Raw genomic sequence first — 21188 nt, forward strand, 5'->3', positions numbered from 1 at the left:
CAATTCACTGCCATGCATGAATATCACAGCAGATGGAAAGTCGGATGACTATCCTATTGTTCAATTATCTATCCTTGAACTTTGTCTAATTTTGCTGATTAATATTTGGTACATGTGGGTATTCACACACCAAGTTTGCACATATGCATCAGGTTGACATTAGATTTGCTTTCAGATCTAGCCACTTTTCAGTACCATAGGTATCCTGCAGCCCGCCACAGAGCCATGAACTTGGTGTGCTGGGGAGCTTCACTCATTCCAGTGTTCCATATTAGCCTATATTTGAAAAGAATATGGACTCAATACAAGTAAAAAGTAATTGTCCATACAGATGTGTGGCTCTGGAAAGCTCTGCTTAGCTGCATCTAACTGAAAAAAATAAGACACCTCTTTCTGTGCCATGGGAAAGCCAGAAACTTCTGCTTTTTCAGATGTGCAGGGTTGTCCTTCAACAGGGCTAGAAATGAAGTAAATCTTTTAAAACAAGCACAAAGAGAGAAATCCTGAGTTGTCATCCAGTCCGTCAAGACCATTCATATTTCTAAGTGAATGTTAAGTAGTCCTCACCTAAACCACTGCACCTATACTGAAAACAGCAAGTAGAACTTTCTCATCCACTAAAACAAAGTCATGATTGGCCTTAGACTCTTACTTACATTTTGCAGTGGCAGAACCCTTACAGAAAGAATAGAGAAAGCCCATCTTCTCCTTCATTCCAGTAGCCTTTCTTCTAGCAGTTGAATAGCCCTGCTGGGAAGCAATTCTCTTGGATGTGAAACCTCTCCAGCAGAACTGGGGATTGACCCAGGTCGTCTGTGTTGGAGGTGTGTGCTCAAATCACTATATCAAAGGCAAGATGGCAAGGCTACCAGAACTGGAGCCTCGTTTCAGAAGAGAAATGAGCTATGCTGAGTCCTGACAGAAAGGACCCTGATAACCTCCTTCAAGAAGTGCCAGGCTGCAGATGCAGAGTGAATAGAAACAGCTCCTACAGGCTTTATGAGATCCACTGGGAGTAGGTGTACAGTATTACCTATGCCCTTAAAATTTCTCAGCTGGCCAAATCCAAGCTTCTAGCGCAGCTCAACTTGTCAGCTGTTTTGAAAGCTGGCTCTTCCCCTACTGCAGAGGGAGTGCATGCATCTAGCATAGAGCACTGAGGAGCAGATGTCAGAAGACTGGTGTTGCAAGAATTAACTTTTAGGCACCTAAGTCCTCACTGGATCTAACCTTCTGCATCTGTGAACCATTTTGAACACGAAACCACTAGCCTAAATTCTTCAGGTCTTGCTCAGCATAATGGTGACTGCATGGCTAAAAGGATCTAGGTCATTCAGCTTGCATTTACAAAGGTGTGCTCGCTTAGCTGCCCATGTCTGCAAGCTGTAGGTATCCCAGTAGTCTGGTTGTATTCTTTTGTCTACCCAAGGAACCTGAGATACAAACAGGCAGACATTTAATTTTATTTGGTTTGGGGTTTTCCATGCAACGTCTGAAATTACACAGGTCTGTAATGGGGATTTTTCTTCTGAATTATAAGCGAATGACATGCCTTTATATAAATCCTACTCTTTTATCCAAATAGGAGCTAGAGGCTTAGCTGGTATGATGCAAGTTAGTATCAATCTTTTGATCCAAAGCTCCCATTGTTGTATATTTTAAAATAATATTCCATTATGCAATGCTCAATCTGCATCAATCTTACTCCTCAATAAAATATAATGTAGTAACTCACCTCTAGAATAGCAGAATGTTTTCGTCTTGTAATAAGCATCAGTGCATGGTAAACAAGGAGATGATGGCTTTTTCCTACACAACAGAGTGAGTCTTTAACATAAGAAACCAGACTGGAAGAGGACACTGCTTACACACACAAAAATTGTGTAAGAACAGTTGTCGATGTCTCTTCTGATAGATTTAAAAGACTTATTGGCTTCAGAGAGTGACTCAAAAAACAATCAAGACTAACTGAAGCGATACTATGTAATATCTGTTTGTCATATACATATATATCACGGTATGCTTTTACAGCTTATTTGCAACCTAGCAGAGTTTATACAGTTAAAACAGTGATCAGTTAATATAGCATGACAACAAAAAACAACATAATGAAAGTGTCTCCATGACTTAAAGACACAAGGATATGGGTTTCCCACAGAGTCTGTAAACTACAGTGGTTTTTTTCCTTCTTTCTTATTTTGCTGTTGAGATCAAACATTGACTAGTTTCTCCTATCCCATTCCAGCCCTGGATAGCTAGCATCTAGGCTGTCATTGTTCAAGGATGTTGCTGGAAACACTGACAAGAACTGCCATACCATGGCTTTAAATTAGCAGGAAGTTACTAAGGAGCATGCATATTGATGTGGAGTACAATCCCATCTCCCAGAAGGCCATCGACTGATGAAGGATCCCAAACCCAAACAGAAGGAATCTTGGTGTCATTTTACTGACATGTAATGCTCCCTGTGCCTAACTGTTTAGGTCAACCACTGATAACTTCCAACAGAATAAGTTCAGCTTCACAAGTTGAGGGTTTGTATTTCTACAGCTCTCATTCTTTGTTCACTGTTTTAAACTGAATATATATGGTTGTAACAATCTAGCTGCTTTCCTTGTGTTTGCTAAGTTCATAGTCTGAAACTTGCAGCAATCAGTTCCTTTACCTAGCTGTTTACCATGTTAAGTCATACTGCAAAATCCATTCATGGTTGAGTGATGTTCAGTTACACTGGAAGCATAAGCATCGTATTTGTCTTCCGTGCATTGTTCACTACTGCATACAGCCCTTAAAAAGACACACAATAAACAGTTCCGATCTTGTCATTTGCCTTAGCTGGATCTCCCATCTTACAGACATTCCAATGAATTACCCATCTATGCCCTGCTTTCTTGCCTTTATAGCTCAGAGTTCAGATTTGATTGACCTATCAGTTGCTTTGACAAGCTACTATAAAGGAGAAAAAAAAGTCACACAGCTATAATTACACATTGCTCTTTCAAAAATGTGTCCAGCTTTCAAAAGCTATCCAACACTGTGAGAAATTCACTGACGTAACAGTACTGCGGCCAGAAAACTAGGGAGAGCAAAATCAGCCAACTGAGAATATTCATGAACTTAAGAGAGAGAACCAGAGACCTGTCTTCGAAGACAGCAGCAGAAATAATACAATTCTGTAGTATGGTTTTCCTGTGGTGAACTAGCTGTTCCAAAAGCCAGTACACTTTCATAGTCTGCCAAGGCTGACTGAAGGAAACATCCAGTCAAAGCCTGTAACTTAGGACCAAGTTTTCCTATTGCTTGGGCAGTTTCTGACTTGTACAGGTAGCAGTAAAGAGCACCGGATTCATATTTCACAGAGCTCAGGTTAAATGCAAACATCGATGATTCCTGAGAATAATTTGAGGGGTTTGCATGTACTTTTTTTTCTCTTTGACAATACTGGCAGTAATCTGCAAGGAGTTCTTTCTTTGCTCCCTGTGGAAATTTTTGACTGGTTTATGTTTACAGAATCAAGATCAGAATTGGTGAAGAGAGATAGGGAAAGCATGAAAACTGAGCAAGCAGCAAACAGGTAATTACCAAACTTTATGGGTACCAAACAAAACCTTACCCATTAGCTTTTGTTTACTCCCCCCATGTAGTATGTGCTCTGTCTCTCATTTTTTACAATCCTACAGATGAGTTAACTGAGAAGGTCTATCTCGACAAAATAGGGAATCCATTTTAGTAGGCTGACTGAATTAGTTGGCTAGTCCTCCCATTGGAGCAATTTGCTAACAGCAGGAGTGTATCCAGCAAAATATAGCTCTTCACACAGACCTCCCAAGTTGTCTCATCTCTCCATCAGAGAAACTTTTGTGAGGCCTAGAGAAGGGAGAGTCCTTCTGTAAAAATAAAAATAAAAATGCCATGTCTAGGTGGAACCCTGGAAAAATTCCATGGAAGACTATCTCATTGTGAACTCCTTCCCTACACACTGTATGCTAATCTGAAATATTAAAGAGCAAGACAGAATATTAGCTGGGAAAGCAAAGAGGCTTCAAGTAAGTGGGATCTGGAATCATTTGCTTTTGCTTTTTCAGATTGTCTAGGAGATCTTGGGTGAGAGACAGCTGCCGTGCCTCACTTTCTCCTCAGAAAATAAAAATTAACTAATTTTAGTGATGTGCCTCCCAAAACCATCTGGAGAGATTATTTACTAGGGTTTATAAAAATCTTGTAAGGAGGAGCAATGTATTTTTTAAATAAGTAAGTGTGGCCCACACTCCAAATGGCTAGTGCAATACACAGAACAAGGATTAACCAGTAAGCATAATCCTTAACATTATTCTGTATGATGTGCATTTCTGCTCGGAAATGCTATCTTGCTGTCTGCATCTTTTCTTCAAAATAGTTTCACTACAAAATCTATCTCAAATCAGCTGACTGAGCAGAAATTGAATGTGTTTGATTGGCAATTGTTTTGAAGGTTTCTAAACCTTGACAGTTCCCCCAGAGAATTGCACTAACTTTAGGTAATCCTTAAAGCTAGCAAGAGAAGAGCTACACAAAGGCAGATTTGATGCAGTTAAAATGGTTATATTGGGCTGTGCATTTGACTTAGCTTTCAGGAGAATAAAATGGTTTATACGGGCGTGGGTGAGAGAATGACTTAAAAGCGCAAGTTATGCACCTGGACTATTAAGCTATTTGTCTCTGTGTTCCTTAATACCTGGTTTCTGTCTCCAAAAATGCACACAGGAGTATTTTCAGGCTAAGGTCATATTATAGTCTCTCATCAGTTACACAAGTGGGACTGAAAAATACCAGGTTCTCACTGTTTCTTTGCTCTAAAGCCTGTTTCAATAGAGATATGGGTTCTGGGAGCACTGTATAACTTCATGCTTTCTTTTCCAGAAGTAATGATAAAGAAGTAACATGAAAGACTAGCCCAAACAAAATCTTTGAACTAGAAGATGAACCAGATAAAAGATATACATTTCCCAATTCATTGCTATTTGTGCTTGTGAAGCTTTGGCAAAGCAAGTGCTCCCTTGAGTTCCCAGATGCCCTATTCTATTTGAAATCTTAAAGGCACAACCTAAAGTATGGGTGATGTTTCATGAACAAAGGAAATGGGAAAATAGCATCTATGAATCACCATTTCTGAGTGCAAAGACCTTTTAAATTCATTTTGGTTTGTATTTAAGAAAACAATTTGCATACACACTTGCCAGGATGTATGTTAGTCAAAACGTATTGTGCTTCCCTAGAATGAGCCAGGGAGGAAGAATATGAACTGCATTCCCTGTGCTTCTGCAATACTGCAGCTGCTCTCAATAAAAGTGAGAGGTGGTTTCTAGGGACTGTATCTATGGTATTTATCTTACAACCATTTTTAAAATTATTTTGCAATGATTTTATGAATTGCAATTGCAGCTTAAATAAAGGGGTGTTACAGTATTGATCATATTGTCTGTATATTCCTTCTGTTGAGAATCCCAATACATATCATGTTAGTGTTAGAGATTTAAGGTACAGCTATCTATGAAGTACCAGGACATGAACAAGACTTAAATCCATTACATCCACACAAGACACTCTCTGTTGAGGAACAAAAGGAGAGAAAATGTATGTGCTTTCAAAAGCCTAGAGAAGAATACCTAGCAAACTACTGTCACTAGGTTCTGCACAGTGGAATACAAACACAAACAAGCCTTGAACTTAAAACTCTTAAGTTTTAAGTGCATAAAATGGGGTTTCTTCCTGCTGCATAATTTTTTCCATCCCCCTTCCTCTGAAGCCAATGGGGAACTTCCATCCTACTTAGTGACCAGCTCAAGCATTAATATTCAAGGCCTATAAAAGCACATTCTGGTTAAGAAGGATAAAATCTACTAATCAATTCTAATTAAATCCCAAATAGTTCCCAGAAACAGGTCAATTCATATTTGTCACGTGAAATCACAGCTCATAGCATATGGTGAGCTATCAGACAACCTGTGTTATAGCATGTTTCTGCTTTTCCCTGACTCTGGATGGTTTTTTAACATTTACCAGCTTTGTGTGAAAGGGATGGTCACGGCCAAAATTCATTCCCACTGCCCTTTCTCTCATCAGCACTGGCAAGTTGCTACCCCTCCTGTCTGGTGTATGGTACAACCAGGTAGCTCTGTTAACTGCTGAGCACGGTGAAAACACCCACCTCATGCTTATGATGTGCAGTAAAAAAGGAGGCCTCAAACCAAGTATTTTGAGTTCCATTATCCACCCACAGCATCATCCCACACTTCCAGATGTTGTCCTCTCAGGTATTATCCTGCAGCTCAAAGCATTCATAGGGTCTGTCCAGGTATAGCATGCTCAGCCCCACGCACAGAAACTGGACTATACGAACAGAAACTAGACAATGTGAGTTCTTGAAGACTCCAGAGGGCATAGGTACTTCTGATGAAGTGACCTTTACAGGCAGACATGAAGGTCCGGAATGAGCATGGTTGGGGAGTCAGTTTGACAGCCAGCTCATCTTGTTCTTAGGACAGATCACAGACGTGTCCCAAGAATCTAATCAGGCTAATCCTCTGTCAGGAATATAATGTTGATTACAGAATATGAAACATAAAAATCAAGTCTCCAAAGCTCTAATAGGTGCAGTAACAGAGGAAAAAAATACTTTCTGTTCTGATCTGCTTTTAAGGAATAATCCTGCCAGCAGAACCACAGAAATGTCAACAAGCCCATCATTTAACCAATACAAGCTTTGCAAAACTGTACTAGTTTAATTCACAGAGTTTTAAAGAAAAGGGTTAGTCCAGAAATGTTTCCCCAATAGAAGCATAAATGATCCAGAATATTTAGTTAGAAGACAGCACAGTAGACATGACTGTATAATCAGGCATTCCCATTTCTGAATGGTTGAAAACACTTTCTTTTCATATAGCAGCCACTACAGAGAAAAAGGTAGTGACCACAGGTTACTGGTCAGTGTGAAAGAGAGTACTCTTTCCAAACTCAGAAGTCCAAGGTGACTATTGCTAGCCAACTTAATATGAAAAGGATCATTTCTCAAAGCTGCATGCTGCATTATTCTATATTAATATTGAAATAATAACTTCTAATTACAGCACAGCATATTACAGTTGCTCCTGTGCTGTAACTAAATATTTTGGAAGATGAAATAGTTGAGAATTTCTATATTGCAGAGAAAGGGCCAAAGAGCAGAAAAGGCAGGGAGAAGTCTGTGGTTTCAGATGGCCCTGCCCACTTTAAGTACCTAACACTTTTGCAGCCAGCCCTTATTAACATTCACAGACTACAGTAGTATACTACACTGATGTCGCAGAAGAAAAGCATCAGCATCTCTAAAGCAGCTGAAGTGGTGAAGAAAAGAGAAAAAAATAGACAAATTAGTGTCAACAGATGTATTTTACCACTAATGATCATGAAGCCATGATAGTTTTAATTACCCAGACTTTCCCTTATAATAATGGCCCCCATAAAATGTTGACTAAATAAAAAATAACATCAATATACATAAAACAGAAAGCAGATGACTGAGATTTTTGAACCAGAAGCCATTGCTGGAAAAGGACAAATGCTTTTGAGAGTCGGTCACCTCTTTGGCTAGATATATTGTTCTAAAATTAAATCTACAGTTCATGGCAACCAGACAATTTCTTTCAAAGACCTGAATGTGCTCCTACCAATTTGTAAAGAGTGGTCCTGTACTGAAATTGGCCATTGACAGAAAGCAAAATGAGAGACAATTCAGCAGCTTCTAGAGCACCAGTTTAACGAACCAAGTAAGTTCTCTCATACGGCCAGTCTTGCAAGAACCTAAGAGTAATCAAACCCTGGTCTCAACAGAATTCGAGGAGGATAAGCACCATGAAGGTTCGGTCCTTAAGACAAAAGGTAAGTCAGAAGCCATTCCTAAAAAACTTTCATGGGGATCTATGAAGATCTTAAAAACATTTAGCAAAATGCGCAGCAATTAGGAAGATATAGAGGAGCACTGCAAATATTTCTTGTCACAGTAAAGAAGTCACCCATTCACATTTAAAGTATTCACTGATTTTGCTGCTTCTTTTATCCCTTGAGGTTTTAGCAGTCTCAAGTGGATGCCACAACTGGCAGACTTCTAAAACTAGTGGATTTACCAAAATTACAGCCCCAGAATGTTTCCCCTTTCTCCCTAGTTTGTAAAAATTACAGCAGACAGACAGCAACATATTTGTATGTTTGTTAGATTTATTAAATTTTAATCTCTTGTTATATTCTCTTCATACTCTGGTAATTGACATACCTGTAATGTATCCTACTTTGCCACAGTGACAAGAGACTGACTGGACCAGACAAACTTTTTAAAGGCAATAAACCAGATCATATTAATTTAAGAAGCTCTCTTCCACTTGAGACTTTCATACAATAAAGAAAAAAAATCATGCCTCTGAAATCTATATACTTAATGTGTTCCACAAAAGCCACCAACAAGAAGCTTCTTTATAAACAATCTAAATGAGTGGCTTCACTTTAACTAGTTAACATATCCTAGTGATAGGGTAGAACCTTAAACAGCAAGCACATTTGCAAGATTTTTGTAATGGATTATAGCAAAGTGTCTACATATGTACAGTTGTGCTGTGGCACTGAACAGCCTGCAGTTCGCAGCCAAGGATTAGAAAAGAAAATTTACTTTGTACAGTCCTTTTTTCTTATAGAATGTATTATGTTAGTCTTCTCTTTTCAGATTTCTTTATGTTTACTTGAAAATTGCTAAGCTGTATGTACATGGATAATGAGTTATTATCATTACAAATGCATTCCATTATTAGACAAGTGGCTGCTAACTACCATTTGCATTTCTCTATGACTATGCTTTCAAAACCTGCTCTAATGCAGAGCCCTAACCACCCTTTAAAACCGAGGGGAGAAATAAATCACGAGCAGGTAAGACCTTAGTTCATCTTTCAGGATTCTATCTCACTTTTTGGGGTCTCAGAAGGAAATGGCAGGGTGACAATCCTACTAAGAGGATTCAGCTTCTGAGATCCCAGGTTATTCAATGCTCAGCAATAGGTCTTTTAGTTGTTTACTATGGGAAAAAATGATGTTGATCAGTTTGTGATTTTTTTTAAAATAACCACAATAGAGTTATGCCAGGAATTATACTCTTTTCAGTGCCTACACGTATAATCATGGAAATGGCTATAATGGACAGTTTTTCCCAATACCCTTCCTTTACCCTTTCTATATCTTCCACCTTCCAACTCTGGCCTTCCAGTTTCTCATGGCCATCTCCTCAAAGCCGTCAGAAAACTGGGAGACGCATGACTATGCTGACTCTTATTTTCTGCTCATTTCTTCTGAAAGCATGCTCTTCATTTGATTTGGAGTGAGCAAGAACAGTCAACCCTCTAAAGTTGCTAAAAGGAAAGTTGCTGTAATGAGAAGAGAAAATAAACCTACATGAGCATTCAGCTGTACACAGGCTGTGGAGCAATGTTAAACTGCACCATTTGTGGCTTTGTTTGATTATCATTTCACAAGGGCCTGAGGAGGGGACTGGAATTACTAGCGAAAAGGCATAGCATGAAAAATGGGAATAACAGGTGCATGTTTTAATAGCATTAGCTGGCAACACCTGTAACTGAGAGACCAGAGTATGGGACTTGTAAAAAATGGCCACTGTCCATTTTTTTAATTATATGCTGGAAAATTTCATTTCTAAAATCTGTAATAAATTACTACAGAATGGAAGGCATGCTGGCACCTCTCCAGTCACTGAGCTCTTACCCTCATTTCAGACTTTGCCCAAAGGACCTGCATTAGATAAGCAAAAGATTAGGGTGGATGCATCTGGACAGAATCTGAATGAGGATGGAATACAGACTGCTTGTGTATCTGAAGCAACATCACTATGGAAGGAATTGTGGTTCCCACAGACTAGTGAATATCAAGGCTGATAAATGCATTGAGAAAATGGGGGACAGTGATTTTCTGAGGATGATGCAATGAAGACAAAGATAGTGCAGGGTTAGGAAATCGGTATTAAATGAGAAATATATGTGGACCAATCACAAACATAATTTCCCTTGAGATTAAGCGAGTGTGAGGATAAATATCTGGAAGCAGTCTCCGCACTAGGGTTCGGAAGAATGAGGAACAAGGAAGCAAAGCAAAGCTGTATGAAAAAGGAACAGAGCAGTCCTATAGGATACTTCCAAGCAATTCCATTAAAAAAGGATTTTCTCCCATCCCACAGAGGTTTAACTGTCAGAAGTATATGATTTTACACCAGACTTCCAAGTAAGTACAATTGATCTCAGCACATTTCAAGAATATTTGTTAGGCCATTTTAAAAGTTGGAAGACAGTTGTAGTTTGGGAGCTGTTTTGTAGCTGAAAACCAGCTGGTTTTTGTTTTATAAAACCAGTCCATAATGGTGATTAGCCTCTTTGAAAACCATTTATGTAATAAGAATTGAGAAGTATAATATTTTCAAACTGACTACTAAATAGATGTAATACTTTCATATCTAAAAAATGTTGTGGGTGAATTTGGTGCATGTAAAGGCAAAGGACAAACCACACTGGCATGAGTCAAGAACTGCATGCAGATACTGCTCAAGCTTTCACATGCAGCTATCACTGCATTCAAGTTCTTATCTGCAATACTTCAATGTGAGACATGGGCAAAGACCTTGCAAATGGTGACACCTCTGTGTGGTTCTGATCACAACTCTTTCTCCCCCCATGAATATTCCCACTGCCATCATTCAGTCCAGTTGGACTACTCAAAGTCATAAGAGTCAAAAGAATAAAGTTATTTCTTCCTCTAGGACACAATCCAAAAATCTCATTAATTTCAGACTTACAAATCATGTGATCGTGTCTGGAGTTGATGAAAAAAATGTTGCAACAGAGTATTTTGATACTGTCAGTAACTGCTTTCAGGGAAAATTCTACTCAGTTAAAGTTTTAATATCTCATGCTTGCTCTGGTTGTAAACACACATCAAAATATTGGAGTTTCCTGCTGAATTAATGTTTCCTTCTCCAATCTATATGTCTCATTTCAATTTTAGAATGCAAAGTATTTTATTCCATTTTATGAATTTGAATTTGTAAGATAAAGACTGTTCATTCAATACCATTCCATCTCCCTCTGAGACATGCAATAAACCTGGGTAGTGTACTGGTTGTAAGTTCTACTCTTCTTTATAGCCCTTGTCTGCGTACCTACAGCTGAACTAGACATCCAAAGAAGAATCCAGCTCAGAGACACCATCAGCCTATATTTAGTGAACTCTAGTTCAGATTACTTCATGTGTTCCCTTCTAAATCAATTTTTCTCAAGAAAGTTAGACTTCACCTAACACCATTTTTCTGAACCTGTAGTTAAACTTATATCTAAGTTCTTTCTGGATTGTGCTACTGACAGCCCACAAGATTTTGTTCTAATTGTACAAACTCAGTTTCTGCCCTTATAAAATCAGAATCATATCTATTTGTCAAATATATTGTCTGTAAGGGGATGAGATTTCCAGTAAGACTGTGTCTTACTGCAGATTTAACATACTGTGCACAGATAGCTTGGCACAGATGTCATAGAACATTATTAATTTTCTTAAGATTTCCCCAAAGCATGACAAAATTACTTCAGTATTTGAAAGTGCCATCACATGATCATTTAAGCTATCTGTAAAAAAAGGAAGCTATTCAAGTCTTTCTTTGTGCTCTTATTGGTCAGTGGCTGCAATAAGTTCAGAAAGCCTGTCTTGACATTGTAACATGCTACTTGTGTGTTTCCAGCACTGCACAAACTGCCCTGTGAAAGAAGGCAATTTTAGTAGGCGTGATTTTGCTAAACTTTCAGCATGTGCATGTTCTGGGTAGCTTGTCAGGTCCATAAAATCTCACAGAATTAAAACCGAGCACAAACTGACCTGCAAGAAGCTGGTACACTGGCTGTCTGGTGCTGTCTGTAGCTTGATAGCTAGAAAATCAATCCACTAGGCAAGGAAGCATCTTTCTGATTTCTCAAAGTTGACAGTGTGAAGCAAAATGCAATGCAACATAGCCTGAGGTCACAAGACCACTCCTGTAAATTGAAACCAAGGAAAAAATTGTCCTGTGTATGGGATCTACCTCTAATTTCTTCAAAGGACATCTGGTCTGTCTGTCAAAGGACATTCTTTAGGAGTCTGGCCATAAAGTTGCCATTCTGAACTTGTTAACAAACAACAGTGCTGGAAGCTCGAGAACTCAAACTCAAAGAGCAAGATCTCCTGTATTTGACAAGAAAAAAGAAATCTTTTACTGCTCAATCAATTTGAGTCATTTGTTCTGAGCAAAGAAGTATAGAAGAGGATCCTTTCAGTCAGACAAGTCTTTCTCTCCTTGATCAGAAGGAGATGTCTGCCATGGTAATTTCACTGCACAGATATTCCTTCACATGTGCTATTACTCTATCTGTTCCTAGGACTTCCAGCAAACACTCTTTAATTAAAGCAGTAGTGCACAGAAAGGCAGAAAGACAGTCTTTCCTACTAACAGTTCTTACATCCAAGAGGAATTTCCTACCCTGTAAATCCTCACAATGCTTAGACAAGGTAAGAAAACAAAGGGAATTCAAAATTCACATCTCCGCCCATAAATTCATCTCTTAAAAAAAATAGTCCCATGAAAAAATGGAGGAAAAATTCACTAACTTTATTCCTCAACTTTCTGAGGGATCTTTCCGTGTGAGGAGGCTGCATGACTTCCTGATTCACCAGGGAGTGAAACATTCACAGAATATGCGCCAGAGCCCCAGCGTTGGTACCCAGTGCTCAAAATACAGGTGGAAGATACATGTAACAGCACAAGTAACAGATAGAACCCTGCTGGCGACGGCTGAGGCAGCTCAGAATATACATTAGTCCTTCCAAAGCCAATTCAAACCTTTTGGCTCAAACTCTAGTTGCTTCGGACAAGAGCACATACTAAAGCTTTCTGTTCAAATTGCCAAATTTAGACCAAACCACAATCCTTTCGAAAACTTACAATCATAAAAGTTGAAGATGTGGGTATGAAGAACAATGCTTTCAAGAGGAAGGTAAGATAAAGTTGGTTGGTAATTAAAATTCAGAGGTTACTTCAGTCCTTCAGTCACTTCAAAAACTGAACTCTCCCACACATTTTGAAGATATCTGGTTCAGGTCTAACACTGTTTTCCTTTTTTTCAACTGACATTCCACTGTGTTCCAGCATTGACTTCTGACTATATTTATTGTGATCAACATTACAGTTGTTGATAATGTGAGGGCACTAAGTGGTCCCAAAGAAGGATTTGGATCCCCCCAAATACAAAGCCATGTCTCCCTCTTTTTGCTTATACACAGCAATACAGAACCATATTTGAGACCTGCCTGGCCCAGGAAGTTGTGTCAACTGGTTCTGTCACTTAGCTGCTACAAAACCTTTCTAGGTAGCTGTGGGATAGTCTGCCCTCATGAGATTGCAATCTAACCCCTAAAAATCCGTCTTAAACTATAAGTCATAATGAAGTATGAAGTACCAGATTTTATTCTCTACTCAAATTATTCATCTTTTAAGCCATTAACTGTAACAGGGCATGTTTTTATTGTTGTGTTTATCTCACTTGGAATATTTTGCTGTATTCTTCACTGAAAAATTTTGGAGAAGTCTCAAGTGTCTCAGTCAATATCTCCTTGGATAAGAAAATATTTTCTTGGGCTGATTTTCAGTTTGCCATCTTTCACTGGAAACACCCCTTGCAAAAGAGGGATCCCAGACTAATATGAGATTATATTTACAATTTTTGGGAGGTTTTTATTATAACCCTTCTTATTTGTCTTCTGATGGATATGTTCCAATCATTCCAGTCTCACTTCAGTCTTCCCATTGTCACATCTCCATAATAGACATTTTCTTTTGGAAATTGCATTACTAGAACAACATACAATAATCTCATTGAAGAAGAAAAAGGTGCTGGTTTTTCTAATGGTATAAAACACTTTTGGCATTGTTCTCCAGACCATTCTTTACTCAACCTAAAAAGCCCCCTCCTTGAAGACTTTACAGACTAATTCAAAACAAGTCCTTTCCCTGTCAAACACACATGGAAGGTAGGAAGGAAAAATGTGATGTTCAAGCGAACTCATTAAGATGACAAATTCTAATGCTATGTTATTTCTGTAATTTTCTTTAACAGAATTGCTTTATTTATTCTGGAAATTCTTAGGGAATGATTCTCTATCACCTTTGTACCATAACAGGGCAGCTGGGCATTCCCTGATGTAGGAAATCCCTGCACAAAATAAGGCAGTGTAGGAGGCCTTCATAGGTGGCCAAGGCGGAAAGGAGCAAGTGGCATAGGATAGGCCCTTGGGAACTGTTCTAACTAGTGTAATTTAGAGCATTCCTGCTCTCAGTTATGCCAGGGGCCACTTTGGCATCAATTCAACCTAGAATCCAGGGAGATGAAAAATGGCTTAGAGCCACTTTCCCCCTCCCTATACCCTGGGCCTGCACCATGTGTGGTTTGGCTGGCTCTGAGGATCTGGCCCCTACATTTTTAAACAGAGCATTTTAAGTTGAAGTTGAAAAGTGAAAGAAAATGGAATATGGAGAGTAAAAGGAGTAGAAAAGTGCTAAAGGGAGAGATTAAAAAAAAAAAAGGAGGGAAACAGAATGGGTGGTATTGCTAAGTGTGAAGCAGAGCCCATGTTTAGCAAACTGAAGGAGAACTGGAGAAGTCTGGATTCACTTCCCAGCTACACCAGAGACTTTTAAATGACAACACTAGTCTATTAAGGTCACTTTCAAGGGGACCACTGAGTTCTTTGACCAGCTATACTAAACACATCTAGCTTATTCCCTGAGAACTAAACAGCTTTGCCTGCAACCACTGTCACAGAACCTGAGGTAAGAAGTGCCTTATAGCCCTAATTACCTACAATAGGGACATGTCTGAAAAAAAGGACACTCCTGTCTTGAGAAGATCCACAAGACACATGCATGCAATAGCTTTGGTGCAAGGCTGCATGCATGGAACTCAGGAATGATGCTCTGTACTGTAGCTTCTCCTCTATCATGGGATATAAGAGATCGTGCTATATCACACCATGGTAATGGAGAGCTCAGATCCCATGGTAAATCTGCATTCAGTGTAGACAGGAGAGGGAGGCAGGAAGGGATTTTAGAGCTGGGGGACCCTGCGATTTCATTTCAAAATGTGCACGTTCATCAGGCTTTACTCAGAGTCTCTCTTCACCTTGGTTTCTCCTCTGCAAAATGGAAATATCAATTCCTCTTAACAGCAGCATGGTAAGGATGCATTGGGACAGAGTATATACAAACTCAACAGCAGTACAAAAAAGGGGGGAAAAACCCCTACACTGATGAAACTTCAGCCTCAGATTTAAGTGTATCTTGACAAATAGATGACAAATAGACAAAGGACAGGTGTTACTAGAATTATGATTCAGCATGTATCCAAACATGCTGATAAAACTTTAAAATTATTAGCTGGAAAAGGTGGATGATCTTACTGGAATCTTGCAATATCCATTATATCAAGTTGTGTCACACTATGCAAAGCGCCGGAGCAGGAATGCTGGGCATATGGACAGAGGTACAAGGGGTGCAAATAATAATTCTGAGCACCTTCAGCATACCTTGTCCTTCAGCCTTTGTCGTAGGAGTCTCCCAGGAATAAATCCTACTCTTCCAGAAAGATTGACTGGTAAGCAAGAGTCTAAAAAAGAAGGAATGGAAGGAGGGAGAAAGAAACCTAGAAGCAGAGATAATTCCCATTTATAGCCCTTCAAACCTTGCCAACCATGTCTAGCAGGTTTAGTAGTATCACAGTACTGGTAAGTGTTGTGACCCATTTCTGCAGCATATTTGTAGAAGGTCTACATGATATACCCACCACTACTGCTTTCATGGTGGGAGATGATGTTCAGTAGCCCTGAACATGTTCCTCACCACAAGCTGAAATCCTTGTTAGAAGTGCCCAGGGAGATAATCCCAAAATTTCCTGACTCAGAAATCCTCAAACTGCAAATTTGTGGGCGCTGTCAAACCCCAACCTCTGGTACTTTTCCCCAAACACTTCCCAGACCAGTGGAACACTACTCCAAACTTCCTAGGTGCCCAAAACCCCTTCAAGCACTAAGCATTATTCTCCTTTTCATCCGAACCTAGGGCATCCTTTCTCCTAAGTATGAACCTCCAAACTCCTTTCTGAGGTTTGGAATAGCGTCAAGCTGTTCCACTTAGTGCCTCCATGTTGCTGCTATTGCTTTGCTTGCCTCTCCCCTCTGTTACCACTCTCATTAGATACTAACACAGGGCCAAGCCCACCCCTTGCCTAGTCCTCCCTGTAGCAAAACAAAGCAGAAAGAAGAAAAAGAGAGGGAGAGAGAAAACAAAACAAAAAGCCCCAGTTCCCACTCTGGCAGAGATTTTAAAACACAGAGTGCAATTATGAAAAGGTTATCCGGATGGGACCCAGAGGGCGGGTGAGGGGAAGGAGAGCTGTCATCCAAAGGGAAAAAAATCAGATGTATGGTAGCCCTATTCCTATAATATGATTCCTATTCCATTTGCAAATGTACAATGCAACGATAGTTCTCTTAGCCAGCATGGGCTGGGTTAATTGGATGTAAGGAATTTTTTTTTAAATAACCCATTCATTTGATAAAAATCCAGCCTCAGTGATCACACCAAGAACAACTATTTCACTAAAAAAGCTTGTTTCTAATTGAACGAGATTCCTTGCTACTTTTAACTCTCTACCCTACAACACTGAAAAGCCAACCCTGTTAGGAATATGATTACAATGTAAAATATTAGGCAAGTGCTTTCACCATTTTCAAATTTTCTTTGTATTTAAACAGAGCTGGATATTTTTTTTCTGAAACAGTTCCTTAAAAATTCATTCTTGGAAAGAAACCCGACAGAAAATTATGATGTAAAGGGTGAATAACTGAAAGGCTGAAACCAACGGAGTGGAAATGACCTTTAGGATGTCCCAGCACAAGCACAGGGTGTTGCCATAAGCTTTACCTGTACTATGTGGCCACACATAATATGTAGCTGTTTTACTACTGCTATACTTGAAGCTGGCTATGAAAGTCAATTTCAAAGATATTTGAAAGGGTTATAATGACTGCAGAAGATGCTAAAATGGTATTACTTATTAAAAATCCCCCAAACCATTACTTAGAAACTCAGAGAATGACTAAACCCCTGTCCTTACCATAAATGAGCTGAAACCTAACATACCAAAGGTGCCAAATTGAGTTGCAGTTTAAACTTCTCTGTCTGAGGCTAATTAAGTTTCTGTCACAAGTTACAGCAGTCCCAGGATTACCTGAAATTCATGTTGCTGGCACAACCCAGCATTCAAAATAGCTTGCTTCAGCTACTGCTATGTGCTACCAGGATTTTTTTTTTATGGCAAGGGAATCTCAGAATAGGCTCAGAGAGAGTCCTGGTTAGCAGCTTCTTTACATATTTTTCTGCTGCTACATGGACACAAATTGGAGATAGAGGAAGAACCTGAACTCTACGAAAAAGTTACCCATCAAATTCTGTAATTTCCAATTTTGCACAGGTAACTAGGAGAGAAAAATAATACAATACAATCAAAGTGCATTTAAATGCTTAATCAGGGCATATCAGAAAGCACAATAAAGTAACAATCATTGATCTCAAAAGGTTAAATTCAACTTTCTCACAGTACTAAAAAGTTAAAGGTAGTGTGACAGGCAGGTGTGTGAAGGTGAATCTAGATTTGATTTTTCTGCATTTTTCTGATATCTTATTCCAAGTACATTTTTTTAGGAAATTTCATAAACTATTCTCGGCAAGTTACACAATTTTTCTACTCTAGTCTATCAAAATGGTGTTCTAATGTAACGCACTTCAGTGCAAGGGCATATTTCCGTGACTTCGGTTATCCCTTCCTACATGTCCTTTACACGTGTTGGCAGATCTGACCAGAGCCGCGGCCGCAGCTGGCTCTGAATGGCAGATGTCCGCAGCGTGGTTATGTTTTGTCTTGGCACCAGCCGTGCTCCCCCCTCCCTCCATTGCTAAAACTTCGTGTGGTAGTAGATTGCGTTGTACTACAACCCTCAGCTGGTGCAAAGCAGCTATTTTAGTTCTTCTATAGTAAGTTAGGCAGCAAACTGTACAGTCCTAAAATTGACCTAGAGAGGGACAAAAAAAAAGGCGAGACACTATTCCATATCTAACTAGGACACAGCTATTCAGCTATTTAGATAGGACAGGATAGGCAGAAAAAGTGCAGTCAGGATCCTGAATGTTTGACTTGGGTGTCCTAACGCTCCCAACTCTTTTTCCTCCCTCGCTCCTTCTCACTCCTTCCACAAAGTCTGCATTTTATTTATTGATTGGACGTACTTTACAGATCAGAGGGCTCTTCCCCTCACCCCCACCCCATCCAGCCCCCCGGCTCCTGCAGGAGGAGGAGTAAGAGGGGGAGGAGGCAAAGTGGGTGCATTACGAGCTGATTGTGCTCTTGCCCCGACCTCCAACAGCCTGATCTGCCTTTGAAGTTTTCCACCCCTCGACTTGAAGTGAGATCGATTACAGAAGAACAACAGGGACAAAGAATCTGCTGCTTTACGTGCAGCCACTTTCCCACGATCGGGGCAGCAAGCTCGACAGCAGCAAGAGATCACCGCTGTCCCTTATGCTCCTCCTTGCCACCATTCAGAAAACATGCAGCCCCCGCCCCGCTTCGCTTAGGAAAGCTGGGGGGGGGATTACAAAATTGAATCACGTTGGTTAAGAACAAAGCAACTAAAGGGCGAGTAGCACAGTCTCAGTCTTTGAAAGGAAACAGAAAAAAAAATCGGTGCTGAATATTGGGAATTGTGTGTTGGGGAGGGTGAATTTAAAGCGTAGATAAATTAAAAAACATGGATTAGTGGCAAAGTTTTGCGAGAGGCAAAGCAAGCGCCTCCTCTTCGGGTTGCTGCAGCGTTGGGGGCTCGGCGCAGGCACCGGGTACCGAGCCCGGCGGGGTCACAGCGCCCGGCAGCGTGGCCGCGGCGCTGGGGAAAGGGCTGCGGCCAGAGCCGCCCTCGAGAGCGGGGCAAACCTTTACCTTTGTGTCTGGTAAACGCGTGTGCGTGTGTGTGTGAGAGAGAGAGAGAGAGAAACTACCTCTGGGACAGTCTATAAACCGGGAGGGGAAGGAGGGCGGGGGGCGCCGGGAGAATTTTAAAGGGCAAAGCAAAGATGTTAAATGCCTTACCGAGGCGAGCGGAGCCGGCTCTGTCCAGCCCAGGGCCGGAGGTTCTAGACCTTGCCTTGCCACAGCCCGCGGGGATGCCCCTCCCCGGGCGCCTTGAGGGAGCCCCCAGCCCCGAAGCTCCTCCAGCTGGCCCCCGGGCCCTTGTGGCGGTTTTCCCCTCTGCCCGCCACCCGCCGGGGCAGGAGCCTCCCGGCCAGCGAGACCCGCCGCCTCGCCCACCCCGGCCAGCCTCAGGGGAGCGCTCACCGCCCCCCTGCCCCTGCCTCAGGACCTGCCAGCCCGGCTCGGCCCGCGGGGGGGGGGGGGGGGCGGGGACCGGGGGGCACGGACTTCTCTTCCCTCCCTTGCCCGCCAGGAGTGGGGAGAACTGTTGCTTAAACTCGGTTTGAACCCATGGCGCGCCGGCTGGCTTTTTCCAAGAAGAAAAACGCGGTTAATGTGTCACCGGGCATCCAGTCCATTCATAAAAAAAAAAAAAAAAAAAAAAAAGGAAAAAGGGAAGCGGCGGCAGGGCGCAGGGACCCCCAAAGAAGGCGGCTGCGGCGGGGGATTTCCTCCCCCTCCCGGCCGGCCGGGCTCCTCCTCCCCAGACTGCGCGGCGTCGGGGCGGCGGGCGCACGGGACGCGGACAATCAATAGCCACGGTCACAAATTACCGCAGGAAGTGTTAGCTGCGCACCAGCTCCTGAACAAGACCGATGGCCTCCCGCGGCTGCACAGCCACGAAGGGCTCACCCACCCTCCCTCCACCTCTCTCTTCACCCCCGGCCGGCGAATTCCGCCCGTTCAGGGGACCGGGCGGGGGTGGCGGGGCCGGGCGGTCGCGGTGTCACACACAAACCCACCCCGAGGGAGGACCGGGCCCAAGCCCAGGTGACATGGGGAGGTCGCCCACGGCCCCCAGCTGGGGCGCGGAGCTGGCTCAGGAGCCACCCGCACCCCCGGCGGACCCCGCGGACGATGACTAAGGCCCCTTGTCCCACGTGGGCGGCCACCGCGCCCCCTCCCCCGGCCGCGCCCGGCTGACACCGGGAGTGCTGACTCAGCGCCCGCCGCCCCGCAGGCTGCCCGGGCCCGCGCCCCCGCCTCGGCTGCCCAGGGAAGCGGTGGGGGCTGCCCGAGCCGTGCAGATCGCTACCGCCCCGGTCCCCCGCCGGACCACCCGGAGCTGAGCGCGTCCGGCTGAGGAGGGGCGGGCACCAGAAGCGCCGCAGCGCTTGAGGTGTTCCGTGAACGGAAGCGGGGTGGGGGTGTCTGGGTAGTAAATAAATCCCTAAGAAGCCGTGGTGGTGTGGGAGACTGGTGGGCAGTGGCTTCTGGGGATATTCCTGTCCCGCAAAGGCTTCGGTTGCTGCTTCCAGCTGCTTTCCTGGGCAACCTCGAGCTGCACCGCCGGGCACCGGGCCGTCCGGAAGCGGGGCCCCTCCTGCTGTCCCCTGCGCTGCCACCCAAGCCCTTGGAGCGCTTGGTGATGGCTTGAGGAAAAAGCTGCCATTTAAAAAGAAACTATTTCTGTTCCTTTTGGTTGCAAAAGTCCTGTCCTTACGTGGAGGGGAATTACCTGTTCCCTTTTGGGTTTTTCTTTTGGGTTGACTGTTTCTACATATGGAATGTTAAGCAGGTTTAATTTGATAATGTCTCTAAGTATTACAAAACCAGTATTTTCATGCTGTTAATTACATCAGCAAAGTGAGTAACAGTCCCACTTTAAATGTGTGCATTTATATAAGCATAATTATACCTCCCTGGTATGTGTGCACTCTGGTACATCTGTGTGTGTCACAACAGGTAACCAGGTCTTGCACAAAATCTGTTATGTTGTTTTATGTGAAGATGCATTATGGTTGTTTTAACTTCCAATAGAATAAAAGATACAATGTATATTATAAAATATATGATTATATATAT

The 21188-nt window shown here is 42.0% G+C and overlaps 1 protein-coding gene across 1 annotated transcript in view; it reads right to left on the minus strand.

Annotated features, from left to right (window-relative positions):
* LOC121659469 (collagen alpha-1(I) chain-like) overlaps positions 1-21188 on the minus strand; it is a 162549-nt gene that overhangs the window by 140080 nt on the left and 1281 nt on the right. Inside the window, exons 2-3 of the mRNA XM_042017565.1 lie at positions 20220-20768; positions 19281-19539 (exon numbers count right to left, since the gene is read on the minus strand). Of these exons, the coding sequence (XP_041873499.1) occupies positions 19281-19539; positions 20220-20768 (808 nt within the window). The remainder of the gene's footprint in view (positions 1-19280; positions 19540-20219; positions 20769-21188) is intronic.

The sequence above is a fragment of the Corvus kubaryi genome, unplaced genomic scaffold (genome assembly GCF_017639235.1).
Source record: "Corvus kubaryi isolate FWS band 111438036 unplaced genomic scaffold, C.kubaryi_AGA036_p1.0 137, whole genome shotgun sequence".
In the NCBI taxonomy this organism is placed as follows: Eukaryota; Metazoa; Chordata; class Aves; order Passeriformes; family Corvidae; genus Corvus; species Corvus kubaryi.